The 23,537-nt window shown below is 34.0% G+C and overlaps 1 protein-coding gene across 15 annotated transcripts in view; it reads right to left on the bottom strand.

Moving 5' to 3' along the window:
- The window catches only part of RICTOR (RPTOR independent companion of MTOR complex 2), a 96,871-nt gene that overhangs the window by 42,965 nt on the left and 30,369 nt on the right, over nucleotides 1-23,537 (bottom strand). For all 15 annotated transcript variants that reach the window (XM_036307912.1, XM_036307914.1, XM_036307910.1 and 12 more), the window contains 6 exons: nucleotides 20,538-20,602; nucleotides 18,902-19,033; nucleotides 12,716-12,779; nucleotides 7,527-7,653; nucleotides 6,068-6,237; nucleotides 2,573-2,640 (listed from right to left, as the gene is read on the bottom strand). In XM_036307912.1, the coding sequence (XP_036163805.1) occupies nucleotides 2,573-2,640; nucleotides 6,068-6,237; nucleotides 7,527-7,653; nucleotides 12,716-12,779; nucleotides 18,902-19,033; nucleotides 20,538-20,602 (626 nt within the window). The remainder of the gene's footprint in view (nucleotides 1-2,572; nucleotides 2,641-6,067; nucleotides 6,238-7,526; nucleotides 7,654-12,715; nucleotides 12,780-18,901; nucleotides 19,034-20,537; nucleotides 20,603-23,537) is intronic.

Genomic DNA, 23,537 nt, shown 5'->3' on the forward strand with positions numbered 1-23,537 from the left:
TAAGAGCCATACCAGACTTCTGAGTTACCAAATTCTGAGCTAATAAAATGATGTTATTTTAACCTGCTACACATTGGTAGTAATTTGTCACAAAGCAATAGAAAATGCATGTGCTCTCCATCAATAAAGAGAATGTCCAAGTGTCATTTAAAAAGTCAAGAAAAGGGGCTTAAAAATCCTGCATTCAAAACTTAGCAAAAACAGGTTGGAGAAGTCTTTTTTTATTTTTTATTTTATTTTATAGTTTAAAGTATTACAGATAGTAGTACATGTGTCTCCTTCCAACCACCCCATTGACCTCCCCCCGGCCTCCCCTACCCCTTAGCACATGCCCTCACCCGACCCCCCAGTGTCTTGTGTCCATTGGTTATGCTTATGTGCATGCATACAAGTCCTTCAGTTGATCTCTTACCTCTCTCCCCCTCCCCAAACTCCCCAGCCTTCCCGCTGTAATTTGACAGTCTGTTCCATGCTTCTCTGCCTCAGTATCTATCTTTTTGTTCATCAGGTTATAATGTCGTGTATTATCCATAAATGAGTGAGATCATGTGGTGTTTTTCTTTCACTGACTGGCTTATTTCACTTAGCATAATGCTCTTCAGTTCCATCCGAGCTGTTGCAAATGGTAAGATTTCCTTCTGTTTTATAGCAGCATAGTATTCCATTGTGTAGATGTACCATAGTTTTCTAATCCACTCATCTGCTGATGGGCATTTAGGCTGTTTCCAAATTTTGGCTATTGTAAATTGTGCTGCTACGAACATAGGGGTGCATATATCCTTTTTGATTGGTGTTTTTGGTTTCTTGGAATATATTCCTAGAAGTGGTATTACTGGGTCAAATGGCAGTTCCATTTTTAAATTTTTGAGGAAACGCCATATTTTCCACAATGGCTGCACCAGTCTGCATTCCCACCAGCAGTGAAGGAGGGTTCCTTTTTCTCCGCATCCTCTCCAGCACCTGTCATTTGTTGATTTGTTGATAGCCATTCTGACAGGTGTGAGGTGGTGCCTTATTATCATTTTGATTTGCATCTCTTGGATGATTAGTGACTTTGAGCATGTTTTCATGTGTCTCTTGGCTTTCTGAGTGTCCTCTTTCGAAAAGATTCTATTTAGGTCCTTTGCCCATTTTTTGTTTGGATTGTTTATTTTCCTTTTGTTGAGTTGTATGATTTCCCTGTAAATGTTGGAGATAAAACCCTTATCGAAGATAACACTGGCAAATATATTCTCCGATGCAGTGAGCTTTCTTGTTGTGTTGTTGATGGTTTCTTTTGCTGTGCAGAAGCTTTTTATTTTTTATATAATCCCACTTGTTTACTTTCTCCTTAGTCTCTTTTGCCCTAGGATCTGTGTCTGTAAAGATATTGCTACGACATATGTCTGCAATTTTGCTGCGTATGGAGTCTTGTAGGATTTTTATGGTTTCCTGTTTTATATTTAAGTCCTTTAGCCATTTGAGTTTTTTTTTCTTAAACAGAGAACATCTTTGCTCAGGACATGATATGTTAGGATGGTAGTAAGTCCACAGTGATAAAGGTGATTAAAGATATAAAACCACTGTTTTGAATTCAGGTGAAAAATGAAAAACAATAAAAATATAGGCATATTTCACAGTGTTCCAAACTTAGTGAGGAATTTTAATAGCAACAGCTCAAAATGAGCAAGTATGTCTGCAACCCAACAATCCTACTAGGAAAACACCTCATAGCATATTTACTGGAATTGTGTCATACATACTGTACATTATTTGACCTCTGAATCAGTTTAATTAAGTAAAAGGTTATTCTAGAATATCTAGTGAACTATGTGCTTTTCTCTCGCGAAAGACCCTGAAAATTATCCTCTCATTTCTAGAAAATAATCTTTACTCTAACTCCTTTTATTTCCCTTTGAACCTTACTCTCAAAATTCTACCTACACTATCTTCCTGTTTACTCAATTTGTTAAGGAAGCTCTTCATTCCATCCCCCTTATTTCATTCTTTTAGTCTCTCAATGTAATTATGTTAAAAATACATACAATTAAAAAAAAAAAAAAACACCAAAGATCTAGTTTTCTACTGCAGCCTAACTTACTTTTTAAGAAAATTCTCACCCAAGGATATGGGCTATATTTTTAGAGAGAGGAAGGGAGAAGAGAAGAGGTGAATGGGGGGGTGGGGGGTGGGGAGAGAGAGAGAGAGAGAGAGAGAGAGAGAGAGAGAGAGAGAGAGAGAGAGAGAGAGAAAGAGAGAGGAACATCGATTGGTTGCCTCCTGTGCACACCTTGACCAGGATCAAACCCGCAAACCAAGTTTGTGCCCTGACAAGGAATCGGATCCACAACCTTCTGGTGCACAGGATGATGCTCCAAACGATTGTGCCACCAGCCAGGGCATAACTTACACTTTTTAAATAAAAATTAACTCTAAGTCTTTAATTACATTAGCAGAGACTTACAACGTAACTCCATGAAATAATACATTTACTCAAACTCACACTGTCTGGCTCTACATGCAATCAGACAAATTTAAAACTTTAACAGTAACACACGCCATCTTTAAAGTTATAGGAACACGTGATACTTACTTGAGCTGTCCTTCAGCTGTATCTGGACTATGTCTGTAGTGAAAATCAGTATAGGGCGCTAAAATTCGCTAATAAAAAGAAAAGCAGGAAGAGAAAAAGTGTCCTTATTGTAAAATGCATTCTTTCTGTAACAAGCTAAAATTAATTCTACTTCTCTATATCCTTAATTGGGTATACTGTTTGAGAAACTTATTTCTTTAAATTCATCATCAACAAATATATTTGAGTCATTTTTTAAATGTAGAAATTGAATTTTTGAAATATTAAATTGAGGTATAACAGAAATGTATGATTTGATGTTTTCTCAAACTAAGTGCTCTCCTTTACCCAGCACCAGATGAAGAAAATATCAGCAGCCTCAAAACCTCCTTACCCCCCTTTGTACTCACAAGTCACTACTGACCCCAGGATTACTACCCTGACCTCTAACACTATGAGTTAGTTTTGCCTATTTTTGAACATTATTTAAATGGTTTTACTTTATAAATTAATTCTGCTCTTGTTAGTATAAAGAAATATAAACTATTTTTGTGTATTGTCCCTGTATTTAGCAACCTTGCTATAAATTCACTAATTTTAGTACTTTAACCATTCTATCTCATTTTCTAAAGTCTCTCACTGCCTATTGCATTACTGATCTGAATTTTAATTTTAAATAATTTAAGATACAGAAAACATCACTGATATTGTTTTTGACGATCAGTATTTTTTTATATTTAGTTATATATTTTTTCCTTCCTCCATTTCCTTGTCTTAGATTATTTTCCTTCTGATTGAGAACTCCCTCTAGCCATTCTTTCTTTGTTTTTAAACAATACATATTAATTATCTCACATGGTTTCTGTAGGTTAAGGCTACTGATCATCTTTTCCTGATCACCAACTGAGTTAAATTGAAACTATGTTGCAATTTTGATAAGCTATAGTGAGTACACTTCAGTTTTCCTGTGCCTACAGTATGGCCCTCCAGTGCTTTCAGTAGAAAGCTTAACAAGTATTTTTCTCCTTAGAGTTTATTTTTTCTTAAGTTTTGAACAAAGATCTTTAGCTATCCATCCAGGATAGCTTTAGATTTGGGGAAATGTCAAGAACAGGAATCAGCTATGAAATGTCCAGTTTTGTCACTTTAGTAACACACAACTGCCAAATGCTCCTCCTGTTTTTCTGATCTCAGCAAAAACCCATGTGGATTTTCAGCTTGTAATTATATCTTGATCAGTAAGTGGACCCAGGAAAGAAAGCAATTGCATAATCAGTGTATACTACTTCTTAAAGGCCTTTCATTGTTTGCTCATGGCCCCCACCTAGGCCTTTGCATCTTATGCACTGGAGACTGCAGCATATTCCACTGTGCTTTCCTCAGGTTTTAACATGGTAGCTTCTACTTGGCACAGATTCTCATTTCAGCAAATGTCTGGAGGGGTAAGACAGACTTGGTAGACTTTTCATATCTCCAGGCTTGTCATGCCATAACCCCTAGGACTGCCAAATAATCCGGTCTTCTATCTAGGCTTTGGTCCTATTTTTAGTTGCTAGCCCAATCTGCAAGTGCTCCCAAGGGCATCTATGGATCTTCAGGGCAACTCTCCAAGTATCTTCCTTCCTTCCTGGTCCTTGTTGCTTTCGCAGCTCTATACTGAATTAAACTTATGATTTCCACAAATACCCAGTTTTTCTTGTTTTCCATAGCAGATGCTATGAACTACTCTATCCCACTCTGAAGTGTAAGTTTAATAAATGTTTCTTAAATTTACTTTAAATTACAGTTAATTTACAACCTTTACAGAGTATCTATTTTATTAACATTATTATATTAAATCTACATTTTTTCCTGAGATCAAAACACATTACATATAATATAAATAGAAGCCAGGGTAAATTTAAAAAAGGGTTTCTAACAGGAGGAAGATTTGGGCCTAACAACAGACAGTAGCACTGAAAATGTTTTTTGTTTTTTTGTATGTAGAAAAGGGAACCAATTATCAATTTACAGTGAAAATTGATAAAATTTAACACATAGAAATGAGGACAATATTCTCTTTGCTGCAGTTTCTACAATGAAGAAGATGTTAAAGTAAAAGATGATGATGATAAAGTAGATGATGATGATGTTAAGTACCATCCAAGGCAACCAGTATTAGTTAGGTATTTATTTTGTGCCAAGTACTAAATAAAATATTTTATGTAGATTAGAATTAATATATGAGAAGCACTTGAAAAATAATGCCTAACTCATTATAAGCTTTACATTAGTATTAGCTACTGCTATTATTACTGCTACCACTGCTGCTGCTACCGCTATTATTACAGTACTTATTCTTCACAACTCTTCAAGGTATAAACCATGACCTTCATTTTACCTAAGAATAAATGGACCCAGGACAGGCTAATAAGTAGTCCCAAATCATAAAGCTAGTAGGTCATACAGCAAAAAATCAAAACCAGATCTGTTCAGCCCAAAGTCTATGTGCTTAATCACTGTGCTATTCTGAGGGATCTTGTTAAGGAAAAAAGAAACTAATTTTGTGGTTTTAAAGAACAAGATAGGAGCAAAGATATAGCCATCTACTTAAACATCTAACATATTATTTGAAGTTGTTTTCACTTTGGGCTTTTTAATCTGCTTTACAATTAAACAAAAAGGAACAAAAAGGAGGCCTACACATATTATCTTCCTTCACTATAATAATCTTGCCAATCTTAAAATTATAGATTTTTAAAAATAAAACACACACAAAAGAATGTAAAGCTATACATACAATAAAATGTAAAAAATGCCAGTCTATTCCCATTGGACTACCTAAAGTAATGCATTTAAAATCACATATAGAGAAGAATATTGTACTTAAATCTGTTGGTATGATATAAGCTAATGTCAATGTTATAATCTAAAACATTTTTAATATCCCTAAGAGAAACAAAACTAACATTTAGGACAAATTTTATATAAAATGATTTAAAGAAACAAACTAGGGCACAATAAATTTTTATACCTGGCATAATTTCAACCCCAATACAAACAAATTTTGAGTTTAAACTTACTCTAAATGATATCTGTAATGAACAACAATGTACTATAGTCACACAAATAAACTATTAGAATATTGTTTGTGGTAATTCTGTTCTAACTTCCACTATATACTTTATTATAAAAGACTAATCATTTTAGTCTAACTATGAAAAACAATGAATTAGTAAAAAAAATTTTTAATGTCTTCTATTTCTTTCTAGTATATATGGTCATTAGTTGCTAACAAGTGCTTCTAAGTTCAGAGACTTTTAGCATAGTTTAGATAAATAAATGGTGTATTTTTAGCAAGACCTATTCACAAACAACATATTAAAGTCTTTAGCTATAGAATATTGCTGGGAATAAGCCAGTATTAGTAAATTTAGGTTTGATAATGCTGTGCTGCATTTACTTACTTTAAAATTGTGAAGTGAGAGTTGTATTTAAAGTCATTTTAAAACTAGTAAAGAATATTAAAGTTCCTACCTCTAATTCTACATCAGCTCGCACATATTGTCGGGTCTTTGGATGATTAAGGAGGTGCAAAATTGTAGTAATGAGGGCCTCATTTATTCGACTTAATTGGCAATCGATCACGTTTTTCAAGATGGTGTTTAGTCCACCTCGAAGGGCCACCACCTCTGGATTCTGAAGTGCTAAAATAAAAAAGAAAAACTTAATATATTATATAGGGGATAATTAACAAAAAATATTCTGAAATCGGGGCTTTTATTTTAAAACAATTTCCTTTCTGACTTGGAAAACTCTCTAGTTTGAAAAGGGCACGTGGATACAATGTTCTAATAAGAGGCACTGAATATACTTCCCAAACCTCTGATTTTAATTTTTAGGTCTCTAAATTATTTTTTCATATCCTTTGTTCACATTTCACTGGAATGGTTTTTCTTTCCTATTAATTGAAAAGACTTTTTTATATAGTGGGAATATTAGTCCTTTGTTTCAAATCTTTTATCAGATTTGTAACTTTACTTTAGATTTTAAACTCAGGAACTCCTTTTCTTCAAAGATCAGGCACCTTAATGTATGCGTGCACAAACATGAGGATGAACTTTTTCAATATTTGTTTGGCCATGCATATATTGCTTTGAGAATTGTCTGTTTTTCCTATTGATCTGTATATAAGTTATTTACTTATCATGTTTGTTACTTTTTTTTTCTTTGTTCTTTCACTGTAGGATGTTTTCTTGCCTTCTTACAATAAAATCTGAAGCTGCTGAAATCTGATTTTCGTTGTAATTCAAAATTCCTGTTCCTTACAATGATCAGCAAATATTTATCCACTTTTCTGTTTTCCCCATTTAACTCATTTTTTTAAATATATTTTTATTGATTTCAGAGAGGAAGGGAGAGGGAGAGATAGATAGAAACATCAATGATGAGAATCATTGATCAGCTGCCTCCTGCACACCCCTTAGTGGGGATTGAGCCCACAACCCAGGCATGTACCCTTGACCAGAATTGAACCTGGGACCTTTCAGTCCACAGGCCAACGCTCTACCCACTGAGACAAACCAGCTAGGGCATCCCATTTAACTCTTTAATCTTTTTGCATTTAGAATTCCTTTATTTTTTTAAAAAAAAAAAGTATGACAGATTATTGCTTTTAACTCACACCAAGATATTAAGATATAGTATGGTTAACAAATGTCTGAAAGACAGACTTAAAGAGATTTGATTTTAATTACCAGAATTTGTACAATTCTTATGTACTAAATTTCATGACGAGAGAAACTTTAAAAGTTATAGTGTTAAGTTCACTTAAGAATTATTTGTTAAATAGCAAGTCCTCTATTCTCCTATCAGTAATGTGTACTACTTTTTCATATCTTTGTTCCAATAACTAAAGAATTTATGTGTTAAAGACATTAAGGAATGTTACATATTCTTTATAAAATACTACAGTTTTATTACTCAAAATTCTAACCTAGTTCACAGATAATAGCAATGCATGCTCGGACCATTCTGTCTCTTTCTTGAAGTCCATCATTTCCAACTGCTATTAATGAGTTGGCCACAGAGCTAGGAAACAAGGAAGCATTCACAGTAATCATCTGTAACAGGGAGAAATCAGAAAAAGAAGTTACTTACTTCATAATACATTTTTAAAACCTACTTTGCTTGGTTTGAGGTTTTTAAGATTATAGAGTTTTTATAAGATTTAGGCAACACTTTTAATCTTCTGCTTCATATGAACATTTCAAATAATTAATATAACTAATAATTGATGCAACTAATGTTAATATCATTACTATAAAAAAAGTGTTGCTTTTTTCCCTGATAGTTCAGATCACAAATTAGTTGACCAACAAAATTTAATGTTTCTGAGATACTAAGCTCCTCAGGAATAGAATCTACATTTCAAACACTTCTCGATACCTAGACATAGTATATTAGTGGGGACAACAGCTGTCAACACACTACTGTATTATTGCATTCCTGACTTCCTTCTCCATATACCCATTTACCTCATTATCTCTACTCTCATCCCCATCAAACTCACTGACGTGGCTCCCCATTCTTTCTCATTTGCTGTAATTAATGTCTGATAATCTCCCTATCTGTAGCCATCATTTGTTGCTATTCCAAAAGGCAAAGTTAATAATCTATAATCTATCTTTAGTATTTCAAATTTTACAATAGAAATAGTATGTCTCTGGTGATAAACTTCGGATGAATCTCACTTTGAGTGAAAACTGTAATTGGCAATAACATTTGGAAAACTGAAAATAGATAACATGTATCTTCAGTTAGGGAAACAGAAAAAAAAACAATTATGTAGTGAATGACTGCTTAATAAATAAAGACTATTGGGTAGATGAAGTATTTCAAAATAAATTCCTGAAGTGGGAGTAGAAGAAAATGTTTTCTTTTACTTGGGTGGTGATAAAATATTGGGATAATTAACCTGTCCTAGATATTAATGCATTTATAATCCTGTTAAAAAATAAGACTTTTACTATGAAACAATTAGAGGATGCAATATAACTAAATTAAATATACCCAGTTAAGTCTTATAAAGGGTCAAAGGAAAGATCTGTATTGACTAGAGTACTTACACATGATTTATGTTATTTAAGAAGCATTATGCAGTATTACAAGGTTCAAATGAAATAAGATACTGTTCCACAACCATAAAATCGATTTCCAATAACTATAGAAACTACAAAATTCTCACATTCATCTCTTAATCAGTATTTTCTATTCATCAGAAATGTTGGAATAGGAGAGAAGGGAAAGGGGGTATAGAAAACTGATCTTTCTAGATGACAAAATTCTAACTTCTTATGATATTAATTTGTATTTTAATATTTATTGATCTATTATTATGCTTATAAGGAGCTTGTAAGAAAAATTTTCCTCAAAATAAAACGTAATGTATTCTGGAAAGTTAGTTAGGAAGCTAGGCCACTTGGCTCTCAGAGCTAAATCTACCATTAGTAAACTACTAGAGGCCCGATCACGAAGTTCGTGCAAGAGTAGGCCTTCATAGCTGCGGCGGCTACCTCGGCCCTCACAGTCCTGGCTTTGTCCTGAAGGCAATACAGAAGGTTGCTCCGCTGTTCAGCCATTCAGTCTATTCGCATATTACGCTTTTATTATTATAGATTAACTTGGCCAAATCAATCTTATCAGTGCTTCTGTTTCCTCATTTATAAAAGGATGCTTATGATCAGATGACTTCTAGAATTTAAAGTATAAAATCTTAATCTATTAAGCTCAAGTGCTGTGAAAAAGAATACCTATTATTTATTTATTTATTTATTTATTTATTTATTTACAAATGAAATCTTATTTTCCAGGGAAATATATGCAAAGAAACTCTTTAATTCTGTGCAAATCAGAAAATGCTTTCCTCAAAAATCAGTGAGTACTCAATAAAGAAAAAGTGATATAATTCATCTCTCTTTAAAGAAAAGTTTAATAACCTTTTTAGGCATGATAGGACAAACAGATAGAAACATATTAATGAGTAGGTAATAATTTATAAACTTCTATAAAGGAATTAGACAGAGTTCTCTAAGGGGAATATCTGAAATTTGAGCTGAAACTGAAAGATGAATATAATGTAGAAAATGGTAAAAATTAACAGAAAGAGTAAGAAAGAATAATGATCTTAACAGTGGCAAAGGGCAGCTTGTCCACACTTATCCTATTCCTATATAATAAAAGGGTAATATGCAAATTGACCAAACAGCAGAACAACTGGTCGCTATGATGCACACTGACCACCAGGGGGGCAGATGCTCAACACAAGAGCTGCCCCCTGGTCATCACTGCACTCCAAAAGGGGGAGTGCTGCTCAGCCACAAGCCAGGCTGACGGCTGGCAAGCGCAGTGGTGGTGGCAGGAGAGTCTCCTGCCTCCATGGCAGTGCTAAGGCAGTCTGACTGACAGCTCCTGGACTGCTAAAGGGCGCAGGCCGGGCTGAGGGGACCTCCCCCACCCATCACCACCAGTGCACGAATGTTGTGCACCAGGCCTCTAGTAATGGCATAATGATATAGGTCATAACTGGTTGGACCAAATGTTGGCTCTGAATGCCAAAGTAAGAAGATAGTACATAATACTAAAAATAATTGTGGGCTAAATGGGTTTGGCAATCCAAAGAACTAAGTTCTTACAATGGATATGCCAATATCTTGCTATGAATAAAGGGCAAATAATTTCCCTAAATGAATCTCTTTTCAATTGTAAAACACAAAAACAAAACACACACACAGAAAAAAACCTGACATATTATTAATCTTTTATTACATGCATTAAGAAATTACAATTTAAAGAAAAGCAATAGCTGACCAGTGAAAAAACTATATTGAAAATCAAAGAGATAAGAAAGGATTGCTTGGACTGGAGAGACAAGGGAAAAAAATCACAGACATTGAAAAAGAAACAAGAAAATAAACAAGAACCTTCCGAATGATTGAAGTAAGTGAAAGTGAAGGAAAAGTAATATGAGTATTCCTTAATTACTCATAGAGCAGTTATCCTAAAGCAACAAATATTTTTACTTTTAAAACTAAAATACTTTTACAAAAAATTTCAAACTTTTTTGCATGCATATAAAAAATCCTCAACAATTATAATATTATCATTAATTTCTACTACCTCAGTTGCCAAGATGTTACTGAAAAAAAGAAATGTTTGCTTTGGTTGTTAAAAGTACTAATGAAATTATAGTTCCTCAGGCCAATAGAGGCCATTGTTCACTCAGCAAGTGTGTTTTCCCTTTAACTGCTTTTAGCTAAACCAAGGACAGATCCTGTGTCAGGACTCTTCCTCTGAGCTTATATTCTACCATCAGGTACAAGCAATATTCCTGCTCTTGGATTCACAAACAGTATCTGCCACAAATTACTAAGTACTTCAGAAGATAACACACAAAATATAATTTTGTTATGGAGTTATTGTTTTCAAGAGTCTGTTTATTTTACTGGCCATTTTGTAACCTGTACAAAAATGTTTACAAAATTGAAATAAAATGTTCTTTAAATAATTTTTTAAAAGTGAATTTAATTGTTTGAATCCATTTGGAGTGGTCTTTTCTTCTGAACGCAATTTCTAGGGCAACAATTCTCAAAGTGTGATCTAGGAAACTAAGGGACATATTCAGGGATTCTGCAAAGGTAAACTGTTTTCATAATAAACCAAAGACCTTATTTGTCTTTTTCTACTCTCATTCTCTCACAAGTATATACTGAAGTTTTCCAGAGACCATTGCATGTGTGAAAACACATCAGATTGAATACCAAAGCAAATATGATAATCCAGCTACCTTCTATCAAGACAGACATTATTTGCAAAAATCTAATATAATGCCACTCTACTCATTTTCTTTTTAAAAATAGTTACTTTTATTAAAATGTTATTTTTGTTTACATGTAATGATTATGTTATTTTTAATATGCTAACATATTTTAATGTCTCAATTTAATTCCTAATATGATAAATATTGACATAAATAACTCTAATAACCAAAAAGTTATTCTAGGTTCTTCAGGAACAACTTTGTTTTCTTATGTTGAATTCTCAAAATTATGGCAGTAGGAGAGATTGTATGAATAAATCAAATACATAAATCTAATTCTTAAATTTAAAGACACAAACTATGGTTCCAATATGTTTACCTGTAACAAAAATTCATAATTTCCAATCTCACTCTTTAAAAAAATTACAAACATCTCTTAAGACAACTCATCCATTTACTCTTCCTTACTATGTTCACTAGTAGATACTATTCCTAACACAAGCTAGACAATTGGAAGAAAAAGGAAAAAGAAGGAATCTAGTTAATGTACAAACTCAACATTGCACATTCTGGAGCATGCACTGAATTCCAAGGTGGGGAAAGAGAAAAGCCAAAAAACTTAATTGATAAATAATTTTAGATGTTTTTACATTAAAACAAGCATACACTTCATGAGTCTCATGAATGTTTAGAACCAAACATGATACTTTAAAATGAAACATGATAAAATTCTTTCACAAGCTATGTCCTAACAAAGCTAACTCAGTTCACTGTTCCTCTACCCTTAGGGCCTCGCATTACATGTAAGAACAAAAACTTTCTTGAAAGCCTCTCACTATAAGCATTATGGATTAACCTTAACAAATTCTCTTGCAGAAACTGAGATTTTGACTTTTTAATCATACTCAATGGCCTGAATTCTTATTGCAGCTGCCTATAAATTGTATCCAAATTTATCTTCGAAACAACTATTGCAATTATTTGGGCATCCGTTTAATAGTATTAATTCCAAGCATATATTTAAGGGAAAAATCAAGGGAAGAAGCAAGTAGTCCTCTTTTTTCAATAACATATCAAAACATTAATTTCATTTGCATGTCTACTAAAGAGAGAAATACTCTTTACAATAAACATTTTATAAAAAATATTGCTCTAGCTATACCTAATAACATAGAATTACACAAATATTTATGCTCACCTCAAAGTTTCATAAATCTATTTAACTCATATATAATCTTAAAAATATTTACTGAGAATTTAGCTTTAAGTTTTAATAAAAGATTTCATAAAATAGTCTAAATCTAAAAATGCAAAATACTTAACATGGAAACCATAAATCTGCCTTTACTTTTAGATATGGAGCATACCTTTCTGACTAATCGAAGTGCTTGTGTCCTCTCTACCTCGTTGCTCTGCTGTATGTCAATGCACCTAAATAATACACAAAATAATTATTGATAAAAGTCTTATTAACAAGTTTTTGTAAAACAATACCACTAAATCAGACCCATATTCATAATGTCAATATGGTATTTAAAAATGTTTAATACACATGAATTTGTAGTACCAGCTGATATTTAGTTAGCTTACATATCTCTAGTGATAAATACTTACTATAATAAAACATTTCAAAACTACTTCATTTACAACTTCTAGGAAATGCTATAGAATATAACAAGTCAGTCACAGAATTATATATGTCTATACAGAAATAATAAATATAGAGCAAAGTACTAGAAATCTACTGAGAAATATATTCATCTATCTTTGATAAAATTCAGATATTTTATAAAAAACTGAAAGGCAAGTATTTTAAGCTTACAATTTAGTTGTGATTTTAACCAAGGCCTAACTTTAATATGCAGGGGTTGGCAAAAGCAGATTTATAGTTGTGAGCATGTGAAAGTTTATTCTTGCATTAATTATTGTATTATTTTCCCTATGAACAACTGTTAACGAACTTTTGCCCCACCACTGTATTGTGACTGAGTTAAAAGTTTTATGTACTAGCCACAATAACTCTATTTTGCCAAAATATAATTTGAAATCTGAATGCACTCCAAAAATTAATGCTCAATCAAATATCACTTAATTGACATTTCTCTCTAAAATGTATTAAATTGTTCAATTTCTAGTCTCTGATTAAGTCATTTCACCTGTATTTACACAGGTAATTATTCTAACAAACACTTTATATATAGTTTGCTATTCAAAAGCATTACTTCTCTCTTTATATAATTAATCTAGAGCAGTTTTATTAAAACATGAATAGACATAGAATTCCATTTCTGGCCACAACAGAGAGGACTGGCTCAGACACACCCTCCTGACAAACACAATTATAAAGGTTGAACAAACTACTTTGTAAAGACACTGTTAAAAGGGCAATGGATAATAATCCTTCTAAAGAGAAGCACAAACTCCACATTCACACCATGCTTTGTCACTGGGGGCCCTTGTCATTCCCTAGTTTTAGGGAAATAGAGTCCAAGCAGAAAGCGAAAGTCCTGTTGGATTGAAGGGACAGGTTGAACTTTGGGACTTGAGAGGGAAATCCCATAGAGAAGAAAATACAGGAAAGTGAGCTCAAATCTGCATACAATACCCTCTTCAAGGTACTTGCCAATTTCTATGTTGTGCAAAAGTAGGATTAAAATCCAAGAAAGCAAGCAAAAAGCTACTGCTGACCTAGTACACTGCTGGTGGGAATGGAGACTGGTGCAGCCACTAGGGAAAAGAGTATGGAGTTTCCTCAAAAAAATTACAAATGAAACTGCCACTTGACCACTAGGAATACATACTAAGCAACCCAAAACACCAATCAGAAAGAATATATGCACCCCTATGTTCATAACAGCAAATCAGGAAACAGCCCCAAGTACCCATCAGTAGACGAGTAGATAAAAAAGCTGTGGTACATTACACCATGGAATACCATGCAGCTGTGAAAAAGAAGGATCTCTTACCCTTTGAGATAGCATGGAGGGACCTGGAGAGTATTATGCTAAGCGAAATAAGCCAGTCAGAGAAAGACAAGTATCACATGATCTCACTCATAAGTGGAATCTAATGAACAAAATAAACTGATGAACAAAATAGATCCAGAGACATAGAAGCATGGAACAGACTATCAAATGTGGGGGTGGGTGGGTAGGTGGGAAGAGATTAACCAAATAACTTATATGCATATATGCATAACCCATGGACAGAGACAACAGTGTGGGAAGGCCTGGGGGGAGGGAAGGAGAAGTCATTGGGGAAAAAAGGGGACATCTGTAATACTTTCAACAATAAAGATAAATTAAAAAAACAAATAAAAAACCTGCTGAGAAGTTAAGAAACTGAGCAGAAATTTTAGCAGGTACATAATACCAAGATAGATGTCAGGCCTCAATTCTAGTCAAGGTGAAGAAGTTCTGCTGAATATCTACACTTTCATTTGAGATCAAATAGCCACTTCCTAGAGGAAAGGCAAAGCTAAAACCTTCAGCATGATATGCCAACATTCCAGAATAAATCTAAACTCTCTTAAGAGAAGAATAACATGATCCAGAGCCAAAAATTTGGTATACAATGTTCACATCTAATCAGATAATATAAAATATGCTTTAAACAAATGAAGGGCCAAGTAAACAAAAAAGTAAGAGAAGAAAATGACAACAGAAACAACACAAGTGATTCACATATTGGATTTGTCATTACAGGGCTCTATAAATAACTATAATTAATATGCTCAAGGAAGTAGAAAATAAAGAAATAGTAGAAACCTAAAATCTTTAAATAAGAGTAAAATAATAGAGAGACAACTAAAATTAAAAATTCAAGAGACTGATTTACTAGCAGGATGGAGGAATTAAAAAAGCCACATTGAAGCACAAAGATTAACAACAAAGAATGAAAGTATAGTAAGGGTATCAGACAAATAGGGGGGCAGTAAACAGATGAACAGATTCAACCTATATAGCTGGAGTACCAGAGGATAGGAAAAAATATAATAACACCACCAAAAACAACCATTTAAAGTAGCCAAAGGAAAAAAAGACACATCAACCCTAGCTGGTTTGGCTCAGTGGATAGAGTATTGACCTGCAGACCAAAGGGTCCTTCCTGGGTTTGATTCCAGTCAAGGGCACGTACCTCAGCTACAGCCTCCTCCCTGGCCCAGGACCTGGTCAGGGCACATGCAGGGGACAACCAATGAATGGGTTTGTCTCACATTGGTATTTCTTTCTGTTTTTCCCTCTCTCTTCCACCAAAAATATCAATGGAAAAATATCCCCGGGAAAGGATTTAAAAAAAAAAAAAAAGACACATCACTTATAAAGGAACAACAAAAATGAGCAACAACTTATTGTGCAACAGGTAAAAATAAAATATATCCAAAAAATTTATTTGAAGCACTGAAAAATAGTAACAGGTCATTTTAAAAAGCCTTCAAATAGGAAGGCAAAGGAGAGGCATTTACAGAAAATAAAAGATGAGAGAATTTATCTCCAGTAACCTGCACTACAAGAAACAGTAAAAAAAATTCATCAAGCAGACAGAAAGTGATCCAAGATCAAAGTGTGGAAATGCAAAAAGGAAGACTACTGGGGCGCATAAATAATGTAGGTAAATATCAACTGTTGAAGTTTAAAACAATAACAATACTATCCTGTGGGTTAGTAGTTTACAAATATATATAGAAATAATAAATATAGTGATAACACAAAAGAGAGGAGAAGATACAGTCAAACTGTAAGAGGCTTCCTGCATTGTGCTGGTAGTAATAAAAGTGATAGACCTTAATATGTGAAGGATACATGTTGTTATCTCTACGGCAACTGCTAAAGACGTTAAAAGAAGAGAAAAATTCTTGATCATTCCAATAGAAACAAAAAAGGAGAAACACAAGAACAGAGAACATATGTGACAAATAGAACGCAAATAGCAAGATAGCAAACAAATTCAAATATATGAAAAAACTGATAACTAAATGACAAATGTATGGGTAATTACATTAGATAAAGTCCAGATACCATTTATATAAAAAACCACTAAACATAGTCTAAGCACTCCAATTAGAAGACAAAGATGTCAAACCAGAGTTAAAACACAAAACAACACTTGATATTTATAGGAGACACTTAAATGTAAGGACAGAAAAGATAGAAAGTGAGTGAATGACAAAAGACATATTATACAAACCCTAAATAGAAGATAGTTGTGTAGCTATATTTAGATAACATGAACACTCATAAAAGGAATACTACAAGGGACAAAGAGAGATATTTCATAACTATAAAAGGATTCGCCCAATGTGAAGGTTTAGTGATTCTTATTATGAATGCAATAACTAAGCTTCAAAAAAGCAAGAACTGACACAAGAAGTACAAAACCAGAATAGTACTAATAGTACTCTACCTGTTAAAGAAATTGAGTCCATAATCTTAAAACTCCAATAAAGAAAACCCCAGGCCTACACATACTCACTGGTGAATGCTACTAATCATGTAAGAAAAAAAACAAGACCCATCTAACATAAATTTTTCCATAGAATATAACGAGGGCAAAACTTCCCTAGTTGTTTTATAAAGCAAATATACTTTTGCTGTCAAAATCCAAACACGGGCATTAGAAGAATGGAAAAACAAAGGCCAATAACTCTCATGAGTATAGCTACAAAAAAAATGCCACAAAATATTAGGAAACCAAATTCAGTTATACATGAAAAGGTTGAGACATCATGAACAAGTGATGTTTACTTCAGGAACGCAAACAAAAAAACAGAAAAAAAGCCTATATAGCAAGTTTCATAAATAAGGGTGAAATACTGAATTCTTATAGTCTGAGTTAAGGAGCAAAACAAAGTTTTCCACCATTTCTAGTCAGTGCAATATTCTAGCCAATGCAATAAGGAAAGAAAAATAAAGATATAAGGATTGGAAAGGGAAAAATAAAATGGTCATCACTTGCAATTAATACTTATGTAATAGAAATTCTAAAATAATTTTAAAAACAATTAGAATCGAAAGTGAATTGATTACATTAAATAAAAATATATAAATTATTAAAATATACCTTAAATAAACCTAACAACTATGTGCAAGATCTGTGCACAGAAAACTACAAAATGTTTTTGAGAGAAATTAAAGTTCCAAATAATTAAAGGTTTGGAAGATTCAACATTATTAAGATGTCAACTCATCCCAAATTAACCTAGAGCTTCAATGTAATTACTACTAAAATCCCAGAAACTTTTATGGAAATGGTCAAGATGATTATAAAATTCATATGGGAATGCAGATCCCAAAATAGCCAACAGACTCTTGAAGAAACACAGTTGAAAGACTTATATTAACAGGTATCAATATATTATCAAACTACAGTCATTAACACTGTGAGAAACTGGGGCAAGAATGGACAAATAGACCAACTAATGAGAATAAAGAATGCAAAATAGATCCATATTTATCTGATACCTGATTTACAAGAGTGGCACTAATCTAGAAGTGAAAAAAACCTTTTCAACAAATTCTGCTCATATTTATTTGATAAAAATAAAAATGGCCATTACCTACTAAAATGTATTAAAGAATAAATTATTTAGGAAAAAACATAGAATACCATCTTCCAAAGAGATCTAAAAAATTAAGCTATAAAACAAACAACCTCTATATTGAATTTTATTAATTAAGAAAAGTGAAAGGTAAGGCAGAATGATTTGGAAAAAATATTCTTAAATATGCACAGCACGCCTGAAAGGAGTCACATACATAAGATATCAAGAACTCCTATACAACAAGATAGATAATCAAATTTACAAATGAGCAAAAGACAAGGAGGATACCCAAATATAAAAGGTGCTTAACATCACTACCCATCAGGGAAATGCAAATTAAAACCACAAAGGGAATTCACAATGAAAACCACAGTCAAAAGGGTATAATTAAAGACTGAAAATAGCAGGTGCTGATGAGGATGTGGAGAGACCGGAACTCTCAAACATTGTTGCTAAGAATGTAAATCAGGACAATCATGTTGGAAAACTGTTGGCAATATCTATTAAAGCTAAATATACATAAACTTTACGACCCAGCAATTCCACTCCTACATATGTATGTATCTGAGAGAAATGAGTGCATACACTAGTATATGCCCATCAACAGAATTATACAGAATGTTTAGGAATGCTTTATTCAAAATAGCTAAACACTGAAAACAAGTCAGAAAAACATCAACAGAATGGACTAACTGTGATCTATTCATAACATGAAATACTACACAATGATTTGCAACATATGATGTTCAAGAACAGGAAAAACTAGTCTATAAAGAGAAAAGCCCGAACAATGTTTATTACTGGTTGAAGACACAAGGAAACTTGACTGGGATGCTGAAAGTGTTCTATATCTTATTCGGAATAACAGGGAACTTGGTTGTCTATATCCGTAAAAATTATCAGGTTCACTAAATATTTGTAGTTTATGATAGGTATGCTAAAACTTAATACATATAAAAAACATATATGTTTTTAAAACATATAAAAACATAGATAGTTCCCAGAAAATTACCTGGCTATTAAATAGTCCACTTTCAATTTAAGCACCTTCTGCAGAATAGTGGAATCCTGGATGAGATATCGAAGAGCTCGTAGCCCTGCTGCCCGCACTTCTTTTGCTTCATTCAATAAAGCCAACCGCAAGCTGTTTGAAAACAGATGAAAAGTTTTGCTGTACAAGTTTCAAATACACATAAAATTGTGGTATAAAATTCTTCCTCAGTTGAAATAAGCAAAACTACTATTTATTTTACACATATAAAAATAATTTTGCTGTAAGCCATGGAACTTCACTAGTGATATTTTTTCATCTGTGCTTCCTTGGTACATTCTCATCAATCAAGAAAATGTTGAGTTTTGTCCTATCTTCTGTAGTTTATTTTACATAAAAAATAGGACACTAAATATGCCTTTTTCATGTTGTAACACATATGCCACTATAATCTATTCCCCTTTATCTGCCTACCTGCTTCCACTCTTAAAAAAAAACCATTGTGTTTAAACCAGTAAGTAAAAATCTATACTAATAAAAGGGTAATATGCTAATTAGACTGGGAGACCTTCCGGACAAAGCCATGGTGGCAGGGCCGAGGCAGAGGAGGTTAGGGGCGATCAGGCCAGGAGGGGAGGGCAGTTGGGGGTGGTCAGGCCAGTGGGGGGTGGGGGCAGTTGGGAGCAAGCAGGTCAGCAGGGGAGGCCAGTTGGGGGTGAGCAGGCCAGCAGAGGGGAGCAGTTGGGGGCAGCTGAAGGCGATCAGGCCGGCAGGGGGGAAAGTTTGGGGAGAGCAGGCCAGCAGAGTGGTTAGGGGCAATTAGGCAGGTAGGCAGGTGAGCGGTTAGGAGCCAGCAGTCCTGGATTGTGAGAGGGATGTCTAACTGCCAGCAGTAGGACATCCCCTGAGGGGTCCCAGATTGGAGAGAGTGCAGGCTGGGCTGAGGGACATCCCCCCCTGCACAAATTTTGTGCACTGGGCCACTAATATTTTATAATGACAGTAGGCACAAATTATATCCTTTTAATTCCTAACCATACCAAAAAGATGGTTATACTACTATTAGAGGCCCAGTGCATGAATTCGTGCATGGGTGGGGTCCAGCTGGCCCACCCTGATGGGGGCCCATGGGACCGGGCCGGCAGGGAGGAGGGGCCATGGGCAGTTGGCTAGCCAGCCCCACCCCCGATTGAGCTGGGGGGGAGCCAACTGGAGGCTGGGCCAGTTTGGCGGGGGGCGGGGAGGGGGGGCAATCAAGGCCCAGATCAGGCTGGTTGGTTGCCGCAGTGCACATCATAGCCACAGGTAGTTCTGGTTGTTCCACCATTCCGGTTGCTGGGTTTTTATAGATATATATATACATAATGTTATGCCTCTATTAGTGGGCATGAGCAAATCAAGTTTGCCATTTAGAAGTTTAAATTGAAGAAGTCCAGGTATTTTTCAACATTAGCTTTGGTTCTTTATATTTCATAATTACAAAATATTAGAACAGGATAACAAACAGAAATTGGAAATCCTGAATTTTTCTAATGTTTAAACAACTATTTCTATAAGACCAAATATGAGATATTAAAGTATCCTAATTTTAATTTAAAATTACTAAAACTGATTAATACTAAAATCCAGAAGAGAGAAGAAACTGAACTACACTTACCAAATTATAATATCCTCATAGTTAAAACCCAATTTGTCTTCACTGTGGCCAATATCACAAAGAAGCTGTCAGAAAAAACAAAATATGTATGTATTTATTATATATTTTTGTCTATATACACTACTCCTTTAGATTGAAAAATAAAATACTTTTAATAAATTTTTTAAAAAATACAATTCTAGCCCGAACCGGTTTGTCTCAGTGGATAGAGCATTGGCCTGCGTATTGAAGGGTCCCGGGTTCAATTCTGGTCAATGGCTTGTACCTTGGTTGCGGGCACATCCCCAGTAGGGGGTGTACAGGAGGCAGCTGATTGATGTTTCTCTCTCATCAATGTTTCTAACTCCCTATCCCGCTCCCTTCCTCTCTGCAAAAAATCAATAAAATATATCTTAAAAAAAATACGATTCTACAGTTCAAGGATACAGATTTCTACTGCCTGATGGGTGGTAGAAACCACTGAGCATTGATCCAGGAACCAAGAGGTCACTGGCTCAATTCATGGTCAGGGCACAGGCCTGAGTTGCAGGCTTGGTCCCCAGTTGGGGGAGTAGGCAGGAGGCAGCCAATATATGATGTTTATCTCGCATCGATATTTCTAGCTCTATTCCTCTCCCTCTCAAAATCAATTAAAAAACATATCTTTTTTAGAAAAGCAAGAAATTGTTCTTTAATATAATTATACCAGACTAGAGGCCTGATGCACGAAATTCATGCAAGAGTAGGCCTTCCTTCCCCAGGCTGCCGGCACTGGCTTCCCTCTGGCACCTAGGACCCAGGCTTCCCTCGAAGCTCTGGCTTCATCCGGAAGGATGTCTGGTCTAATTAGCATATTATGCTTTTATTATTATAGATAAGAAAACACACTGTTGATGGGATTATAAACTGAAAATATTTTGTGGAATAAACTGAAAAAATGCACCAGGATCAGAAAGTACTTTTGATGATTTATATTAAAACAATCTAAAACATAAAGCATAATATGCTCAGGACATTATTTACAGTAGTAAGGAATTAGAAACCAACTTAAGGAGGAATTCATAAAGGAGGAATCTTATGCAGCTATTAACATCTAAAAGGGAAGTACAAGCATAGGTGATTATTTTCTTCTCTGCTTGTCTGTATTTTATAAATGTTTACAATAAATATATATTACTTACGTTATATGTGTGTGTGTCTTAACAGTAACATTGATTGACAATTAATCTTACCATCCCTAGAAAACTAAGTAATATTTTTGTAAATGAGGACAACTTAGGCTTACAGATGGTCATGACTTCTTGAGACCACAAAGCTAGTAAGTGGTAAAGCCAGAAATCAGACTAAACCAGTTTGAATCCAGAGCTCACTGTGAAAAATATTACTACAACTTTGTGCTGAAATTATTTACACAGGGAGAGGGGAGCAAAGTTGGATATTAAAAAAAAGAATACCTAAATATTACCATCTCACTTTATTTCTCTAGCTTCAAAAGTGGTATGAACCAAGTCTGGAGAATCTCACTCTGGCTAGATACTCAATTTAAACACATAGAATGAGTAAATAAACTTAACTATCATTTGTACCGGAACAGCTAACTAAAAACATACACTTAAAACTTGCCCATTTCCAAGGATTAGAACGCACACACACAAAAATACACTTATCACTATTAAAAACAATTTAGTATGCCCTGGTCAGTGTTGCTCAGTGGTTATAATGTTGGCCTGAACACCGAAGGGTCCCAGGTTCAATTCCCAGTCAAGGTCATATACATGGTTTCAGGTTTGATCCCTGGCCCTGGTCTGGTACATGTGAGAAGCAACCAATCAATGTGAGGTGTATCTCTCTTACATGGGTATTTCTGTTTTTCTCTCCCACCTTCCCTCTCTCCCTTCCACTCTCTCTAAAAATCAATGGGAAAAATATCCTCTGGTGAGGGTTAACAAAATAATAATTTAGTATTTATTTGAAATTTCTCAGATATTTCATAATACTAGCATTGTCACTATATGGTACTACATATTAATAAAAAAGAAAAATCAGAACTGTTTATGATTGTAATCATGGTGTTATTACTCAGATCTTGGACACACTCTAATTCATAAACTTCATAGAAAAATGAAGCTAAGAATTTGTATATATAAGACATTGAGCTTTAAAAATGGGAAAAGTTACTTTCTTAAAACAATGACTTATATATGTATCAACTAAATTTCCAAAGAGGCAATATTTGTATTCTTCTTCCACAACGGTAATGAATGTTAAAATGAAATGTTCTGAAATCCTAAAAGTAAATATACAAAAGTCTTGTCCTGTCAAGTGCTGGTTTCTCCTCTAAGTGTGTACTTGGTCCTCATTTCCTGAATTATCATTTTCACACTTGCTAAATAGATTAGATTAAGAGAACATAATTTCCAAATTACCCACCTTCTCAGATCACCGAATATATGACTGTTCACTATTTTACATTTGCTCTAGTTAGCAGTTTTGGTGGAAAAGTAAAACAAAATTTAAAGTTATTTCTATGATCTCATAAAACACAATTTGGAAAGTATTTAGAAATAAGTATTTTCTGCTACCTAATATTAACACATTTTAATTGCAAGAAACATTTCTGAGGAAAATGTCTACTCAACTGGAAAATGGAAAATCACAAGTAACAACTACAAAGAACAATTTACAATGAAACAGCATATTAGTCATAATCCATGTCTTTTTTTCAGTGACAGCAAGGGATGCTAGGGCTATACTTTTAATGGTGGCTAAATGATGCTTTCAAGATTTTTCAGAATTATAGAAGGATTTATTGATCAATCTCAAATCAAAATACCTTGTTTGAATCAGAATTACCCCAGAGACTAAATTTTCTACACATACATAATTTACATGTATCAGAAATAAGAAATTAGAAGATATTACTAAGAGCCTAACTTCCAATTATTAAAGAAATATCATGTTTACTTTTCATCACCAGGAATTCACCTATAATAAGATTTAAAATATAATAAGAATTATTTT

The sequence above is a fragment of the Myotis myotis genome, unplaced genomic scaffold (genome assembly GCF_014108235.1).
Source record: "Myotis myotis isolate mMyoMyo1 unplaced genomic scaffold, mMyoMyo1.p scaffold_m19_p_5, whole genome shotgun sequence".
In the NCBI taxonomy this organism is placed as follows: domain Eukaryota; kingdom Metazoa; phylum Chordata; class Mammalia; order Chiroptera; family Vespertilionidae; genus Myotis; species Myotis myotis.